At 39.6% G+C, this 8110-nt stretch overlaps 2 protein-coding genes across 2 annotated transcripts; both read right to left on the bottom strand.

Moving 5' to 3' along the window:
• Window positions 1–79: 79 nt before the first annotated feature.
• LOC107186857 (methionine aminopeptidase 2) lies at window positions 80–4174 on the bottom strand. Its single transcript, XM_015574806.1, has 6 exons — window positions 4018–4174; window positions 3292–3366; window positions 2904–3235; window positions 2414–2818; window positions 2063–2330; window positions 80–1985 (listed from the first exon to the last, which is right to left on the bottom strand). Exons 1-6 carry the CDS (start codon window positions 4160–4162, stop codon window positions 1780–1782), a joined length of 1431 nt encoding a protein of 476 aa, XP_015430292.1. The 5' UTR covers window positions 4163–4174; the 3' UTR covers window positions 80–1779.
• A 259-nt stretch (window positions 4175–4433) lies between these two features.
• On the bottom strand, window positions 4434–7853 carry LOC107186851 (coatomer subunit gamma). Its single transcript, XM_015574800.1, has 6 exons — window positions 7751–7853; window positions 6400–7504; window positions 5739–6318; window positions 5346–5665; window positions 5075–5273; window positions 4434–4999 (listed from the first exon to the last, which is right to left on the bottom strand). The coding sequence occupies exons 1-6, from the start codon at window positions 7788–7790 to the stop codon at window positions 4613–4615; spliced, it is 2631 nt and encodes an 876-aa protein (XP_015430286.1). The 5' UTR covers window positions 7791–7853; the 3' UTR covers window positions 4434–4612.
• Window positions 7854–8110: the final 257 nt, after the last annotated feature.

The following is an 8110-nucleotide window of genomic DNA, read 5'->3' as shown; positions in this document are numbered from 1 at the left end:
TGACTGTTGACGGTAGATTTATTCGCTCGAAGTATATTTAATCCGTGGTAAGCTTCGTAACGTGCTTCTCCTGAAAAGTAGATGAATTTGCCTTATACTCTTCCAAAGTTATCGGAGAACGTGTTAACGCGCGAAACGATCAATTTCGTCTTTTCTAATGGGCGTCGAGAGTTGTCGATTTGAGATTCTCTAGTTTAGCTATAGGAGCGTCGCGTGTCGTCGTTTCTGTGGTAAAATAACATGTACATTAGATGACTCCTATTTGCACGTATACTCGAACCAGAACGTGTAACGTGGTAAATCAAGGAAATCGCAATCGTAAACGTTAACACGAATCTTCTCGAGATGATATCCCTTCGACCAGCATCCACCGTGCCTACGCACGTGTGACCAATACACCGCGTCCTCGCCGCTCCGCCTCCGATGGCTAAACGGAGAACGAAGTGTCGAGGTGTGCGACAAACGGGCCTTAGCAGAACGCCTTGATGGAAAAATAGCTAGGCTTGACCGAATCGTGGTCAAGGCGAATAATTCGATATTTTGTTACGCGTACCGGATCGTTTTAGGACGTTCTCGTATAGAGTCGAACACCGTTAGTGTAATTGAAGGAGCAAAACACTCGTGAATGGTATAAAGTAGAATAGATGAATGAAGAGAAATATCGTTGTAACGTAAGTGTCGATCGTTAGTTTATCGTCGTGCCTAAATTTGTACGAGAAATAGATCTGAACGTAGAATACGGAAAGACTCGAAATAGGAAAAGTAGCAGAAGCAGCAGCATCCCCGGGACCACACATTTGTATAGCTGTATTTATGGTAGTGGCAGAAGGTTTTGATTTATTGAAATCACTGTACGATTGTTCTCTCGCCAGACGATGAAACTGACTGCGTGTTGAACCGAGGGAACAGTAGAAAATGTAATTTCTCAAGAGAAAATGGCAAGCGTAAATATTCAGCTTGTAATGTGATTCACTGTAAGCTTATTTATTTTAAATGGCCAAAACCTTCAGCGTCTAGCAGAGAAATTAAAGGCGTTTGATACGCGACGTAGTAACATTTATTACACCACAGCGTTCATAGATCAGGGAAAAAGTAAAACGTCTATTGTTACGCAATACTATTTCGATCGACAGTGATCAGTACTGTAGGAACGTGATCGTTGATTCGAATCTAGTGATTCCTCTATTGATTACATTCTTTCAAAATGTATTCAATTCTGTTACTTCTTAGACCCAATAAAAGCATGTTTATTATCGTAACTTAAAATTCTACGAATCAATTATGTAAATAGTCGAAATGTTTCACTCGAATTTTACCGTAATCGCGTTACACGCAGCTATTCTGTCTGTGGTCAGGGCGAACTAATCATCTTTAAAACTATCATCACACCGGTACAATTGAGGTATCAAATATATTTTATTCAACAACAATAATATTTTTCTCATTTTTACTCATCCATCGGAAATAAACAAGCTCGTGAAAAAATGTTATCCTCGATACTACTTCGTATTGTTCATATGCCAGCATGCTAAGTATTTGACAAAAAAATGAAAAAAAAAAAAAAAAAAAAAGGAGTTTTACTAGTAAAATATTGCGTTACAAAGATATTTGATTGTACACTGGCAAAGGGAAACGATGAATAAAGTATCATTAGGTGATATAATTAAATTCTGCGTTATTAATCATAAACATTTATCGTTACTGATTTTACACAGACCAAATTGTACATTCCTAAACAGAAGGTGTGAGTACATGCAACGTGATTCGAGAACAGATATGTTAATAGTCATCTCCGCGGGAAATTACTTCTTTGCAAGATGGACGTAAGACCAAAGTGTGCTCAAACTGAGCAGTATAACATCCCTTGACGTCAACCAACGGCGGATAGGCGTCGACTGCTCCCTTGTCGCAGAGATCTTTCAAAGCCATTTGATACTTGGTACAACCAACGCGATCCAACCATCGTTTACAAAAAGCCAAAGTACCTAAAAGTAATATGTACGCATTGAATAGTATTTAACTTGTGAATAGCTGAAGCTCTTCATCGACAACCAACACATACCGAAATGCTTATTAATCGTGTTAAGAAGAGACTTGCTGCTCTGTAATCTTAGTGGAACAAAACCGGCATCGAAACTCTTCATATAGTGAGAGCAGTCCAAGTCATCGTGCACGATTCCCTTTCCAGTAGATCCAAAAGTTTCGATAGCGTAAAATTCATTCTCCTCCATCCTGGTTGCCTCACCACCTCTAACTATCGGTACAGTTTTACCAGAATGGATGCGGTACGGAGAAATCGAATGTCCATTAAGATTTCTAATGGACTTCACCTGTAAATTAATTAACGCTTTAATAGCATCGATTTAATTTGCAACATAAAAACGATTATACGAAAAGGATTGCACATTCGTACCGGATAAGTCTTGCCATCTAGTTCGATTTCGTACGATTCCATGACTTCCTGAATGGCAGCACCAACATCGCAAAGTTGAACGTCAATGCCAGCGGCCATAATTCCCGTATTTGTAGCATCGCGAACAGCTTCGATCAGCTTATCGTATTTCGGATTGAAAGTCAAGGTAAATGCACAATCGATGATCCGCCCATTTATATGGGTACCAAAGTCAATCTTGGTAACATCATCGTACTCCAAGACTGTTGGATCACCTGCGTTTGGAGTGTAGTGAGCAGCGCAGTGATTTCTGGAACAGCCGGTTGGAAAGGCTAATCCAGCTTTAAGGCCATCTTCTCCTATCAATGATCTAGCTGTATTTTCCAATTCATTGCATATCTCTATCATAGTCATTCCAGGCTTTACCTGTGAAAAAACAAATCGCGTTTTCATATAGTCTTGAATGAGTACAATATTTTCTGTTAATCGCTAATCTAAATCTATAATATACCCAATTCATAATGTATTTTCTTGTTTGTCTGTGAGCTTCAGCCGCTTGTCTGGCTTCATTGTAAATATCGTTATTCATCCTATCAAAAGCACGCGCCTCCTCGCTAGAGAAACGCTCTTTTGCCATTCTATCATCTACTCCTGCTGCAGGTGGATGCTCCATTATCTGTCCCACTGGAAAATTTCCATCAGGGAACAATTCTGATATAGGAACGGTTGGAGGATCCGTTTGTTGCTTAACACCTCCAGCTTTTCCACGTGGCTTGCGTTTCTTCTTCTTCTTTTTAGTTTCCTCTGTTTCTCCATCATTTTCTGCTGCTTCTGGAGCAGCTTCTATAAATTATAATCTTAATTAATCATCTTTTAAATTAAATCGAATTCAAATATACCTTCTCCAGCTGCAACACCATCCTTAGCCTTGTCTTCTTCTCCCTCTGGAACATCTGCACTAGCTTCACCAGCTTCTATAGCACAACATTAACAATGAATGATCAGTAATAGCATTATACAATATCAACTTATTAATCATTAACATTTTATGCTATCTATAGTAAGCACCAACTCATTACTATTATATCCAACTGATTCCAAATAATGTTTATAACCTTTCCAGTTTAGATCACAGAATTGCAAGAATAATATCCTGCCTTAAATTTATCATTTTTTGTGTACAATTTTACAAGGTTGCACTTTGTGTGTGTGAATAATATTATACCACCAATACAATTAGTAGAATATACAATGTTTGGTAAAATATTTTTAAGAAAATAAATGTGTCAATAGAAAGACATTCACAAATACTTGATGAACACAAAGTAATAAAAGAATTCTTTGAAAAAATAAACGATAACATGAAGTGATACAGGTGCAGCGACTTCCACATTGCGTCGTTCTCAGAGACGTTTAGTAATCATTTATTTCATCTATTAGTAATCATATTCTAACTTGAAGTTGTTTTGGCAGAAGATAAAAAGTCGGGACATAATATTTCAGAAGAACAATCACTAGTGGTGTTATATTACAAACTAAGTCATTGGAAAATAAGAGACGACACGAGACAAACCCTATACTCGGAACAGACAAGGATACACCCAACAGCACATCAAACAACGCACCAGCTTTCTTCTTCTTTTTCTTCTTTTTTTTCTTCTTCGACGCTTCTACTGCGCCAGTTTCATCCTCTGCATCGACAATTTCGTCTTTTTCCTCGTTTACCAATTTTTCGGCGGATTTGCCGACTTCATCCAATACGGCAGCCATTTTCGAAAGGAAGCGAAACCATGTTGGAGTTCCTAACATTGTGAACGGTTGGTCGGTAAGGTAGAAAAAGCTTCTGAATATGTAATGCACATGTGTACATATGTGCACCTAATCTTCGACGTTACAAATATTGGAAAAATGAAAACAAACATTAGTAAATGTTTTATTATAAATTGAAATCAATGGAAGAAAGTTTATATTGGTATGTAATAAAATAAAAACTTGAACAATGTTATTTAGAGAACAATTTTATAATTATATGTACAAAGTATTACATAGAAATAGAGACTCAGCGGCCCCGGGTTTCGTGATCATTTGTTTCACCACAACATTACTTTTATAATACTAAAAATATGGAGCTTCTGGCATAGATTATCGACTTTTATAGAAGAAATCCTTCGGTACATGCATATGTGTACAGTTGATTCAATGACACGATTAGGTGTTGAGTTATCCTACAGAACAAATTATTAATTCAGCAACATCCGAGTCTGGACACAACACAGAAAGTTGCATCGTTACTTGAGTGCCGGACAATGCTAATCTTGCACGAGCAAGAATTTGTTTTCCACCTCTAAAAACGCCGCTTAATAACAAATTATGGGCTGCAGCACCCGCTTGAACTCGATTCGTTCGTTCTACAACTTCTAAGCCCAAGAATCCCGTGATACTTTGGATCGCGCCTTCCAAGGTATTTACAGAAGTACCTAAAATAAAAGTCTCTTCAAACTTAGTAAATCCCTTTGCTGCCCCTGCTGCCCACGCAGCATTGAAATCTAATTCCCTGTTTCCAAGTCCTCGAACTTGATCAGCTAGAGTCACTTCTAAATCTTCCAGCTACAAAGATAAATGAATCTGTTTAAATATGCGCTGTTTGTTTTTCTTTTCTGAAGCATTTAGAAAATGAAGTACCATATATTCGTCCTTGTATCCTTGTTCAGCATCCGGAACGCCTGTTGCAGGGTCACAATCTCGAGCCATGAACCGCAGAGTTGTCGGAATAGTGGCGACACTAGCCTGAACATCTTCTGGATATTTTAATACTGTATACGTAGTTCCCGGTTCGTTATATGGTAGACGTGCACAGGGGACCTCGCAGATGATTACATAACTAAAACCACAACAGAAATGTTGCCTCTTCCAAGATATATCATTTGAATAAAGTATGTGAAAATGTACTTACTCCTCCGGCGGTTCAACAGCTACTGTTACATCTTCCAGCAATTGATCAGTAAGTGTATTTATGCAATCGAATTGCAGAATAAGGACTTCCGTGAATGTATGCTTGATACATTTCACGTTGTATTCTGTCTCCGATTCCGTTAGTTCAAAGACAGGCGAAGACTTAAGCAGCGTAGAATTATGAATGGCCATCGCCAACTGCGGTATCTGTGACAACTTTTCCATGAAGCTTTCCTCTCTCGTCAAACGAGGTTGTTGTTGTTTCACAGTCGCGTGGACTTCTATTTGCGGTGGTTCTTCCGTAGTCTGTGCTGGTGGAACCTGAAAACGGTCGAATTTCATAAAATAAGTGCTAGAATAACCTCGAACAACATACATTAAAATATGGGCCTACCTGGGAAATGTCAAATGGATCGTCCATAGGTGTTCGCATGTAATTCTTCAAAGATCTTTCTAAACTAGGCACGGATAACAGAGGGGGTTGTACTAGGGGAAGAATGGTTGGGTCGTTCTGCTGTTGGAGAATGGCGCAATAGTAAGCAGCACGATCACGAACTTCATCGTCGGAGTCCAATTGACAACGAGACAATAGAACCAACACATTGGGCAGCAACGGTGGACATGCTGCTGCAAAACGAGCCAACGCGGTAACTGCCGCAGCACGTACGCTGGCACTTTCCAGAATCACACGATTATAAATGAAACGAATGTATCTGGACGGTTGCTTGGAAGTCGGGCCCTCTTGCCCTAGCAAATGTAAGATGCGAACAGCGAGGGAAATGTGCTCGCAGTCCTCTATAAACTCGCATAGATGAGCCAGACCTGCCTCCTTCGCCTCAGCGTTTCCTTCCATCACGGCGATTATCGTGTCCGCAATCGCTGCTTTGTATTCGAGGCCTCCTTCGTCCCTTAGCATAGCAGAAAGGAAGTTCATCAGAACTGCGTGCTTGCGAGGGAACTTCTGGCACAAAGCCCTGGAAGAAAATTTAAATAAATAGTGCAGAAAATTCTTCTATAAGAACTTAAGTATAAAACAATAGTATGAGTGCAGCTACCTTATAGCTTGGACAACCACGACCTTAAATTCATCAGAAATTTCAGATACGAAAGTAGCAATTTGCTTCATTAATCGATCCACCGAACTTTCTGCACCGGTCTTTAAAAGAGTAGTGATCGCTAATGTGGCAATCGACCTATTCGAATCTGTGATTAAATTTTCTAAATCTAAGTTACAAGCGGTAACTGCCGCTGGGTGAGTCATTGCGACTTTATTCAAAGTTCTAACCGCGGCAAATCTTAAAGCTGGTTTTGGTGATACGCAGAACAGTTGCAAGACGCTAATAGCAGGGCCTATTTCCCTGGCTCCGCTTCTTCCAAGGTTTACTAATGCATGCGCAGCCTCGTACACCACCATTTCCGACTTTTGACGCAAACAAGATTCAATGAAGCTCAATAATCCCATTGCTTCACCAACGTCCTCCAGTAATTTGCAAGCTATTCTGATTAGCATGCAAGCAGCATATGGACTTTTTGGACTGGTTTTCGTAAGTTTTGCAACTAGCTTTATTACAGCATGTTTGTCTGACTTACGAGCTTGATACAAAACACCTAGAGCATGATACTGAACCATTACATTATTGGAATTTAATGCTTCTTGGGCCTCGTTTGCCCATCTGCGTGCAACATCTCCAGAAACATTGGTCAGATGTAAAGAAGAAACTAAGGCTGCACTAGAAACTGCTGGAGAACGGTCTACAATAGCTTGCTTCATATAACGTTCAATGGCAGCTAACATTCCACCATCGGTGATTGTACATAATGCTCTTATGGCTGCAGCTCTGTACAAATCTTCTTTCCCAGTCATATCTTTTGTCAGACTTGATGTTACTATGATCACATCCTCTGCCAGGGAACTTAATTCTTTGATACCTAGGTACACCAAGCGTCGTAGAACAACATCTCTGGATTGGAATAACTTGGTCATGGCAAAGAATGCTTCAGTGGCCTCCATTGTTCCCAACTGTTCCCCTTGATTCAACAAGTACAGTATCTTTGTGAGAATGTGTGCACATTTTCTTGGATTGACTGGAGTATCATTAAATGTGCGTGCTTCCTGCAGTACGGTGGTCTTTTCCAGATTTTGGAAAGGATTTCCCCCACCTGGAAACACAAAAAACATATGAAAGAGCATACTACAGCTAAGTGTCAGTATTCCAGTAGTTCGAAAAGTATGTGCAAATTCATCGTTTAGGTCACATACAAGAAAAAAACTCTATTTCACGACGAATAATCGTCTGAACCTGTTTACAAGGAACTGTCATAAGAATACAATCCATTCGTTTAATGACGCTTATGAATTTACGCTTACAATACTATGAAAAATGAACGATGCTTATTCATGATTACCATCTTCCTCCTCCTTTTTGTCACGTTTAAATGCATTCATTTTGCAAAACCACTGTCAGAAAACTGTAAAATACCGTACACGTCACCTCAACTCTTTCGCATAAGAACCATTGCAATGGACATGGACACAGCCGTGTCTACAGTGACAAGGTGTTGGAACTAAGAACATATACTTCGATCGCTATTACAGTTCCCGATATTACCTGTTGCTGTTAAAAAGTATGTACGTACATAGAGGCTCGTTTATTGTAGGCTATTTTATTGTAGAATAGGACTTCGCTCATACGTAGGTCTCACCCACGTGCGTGCACCCTACTCAGTCGTCCAGCACATTATTTGTTGCAACCACTAAACCGTGCT

This window comes from Dufourea novaeangliae, unplaced genomic scaffold (genome assembly GCF_001272555.1).
Source record: "Dufourea novaeangliae isolate 0120121106 unplaced genomic scaffold, ASM127255v1 scaffold81, whole genome shotgun sequence".
NCBI classification, from domain to species: domain Eukaryota; kingdom Metazoa; phylum Arthropoda; class Insecta; order Hymenoptera; family Halictidae; genus Dufourea; species Dufourea novaeangliae.
Note: the sequence above shows the minus strand (reverse complement) of the source record. Positions and strands in the feature narration are given on the sequence as shown.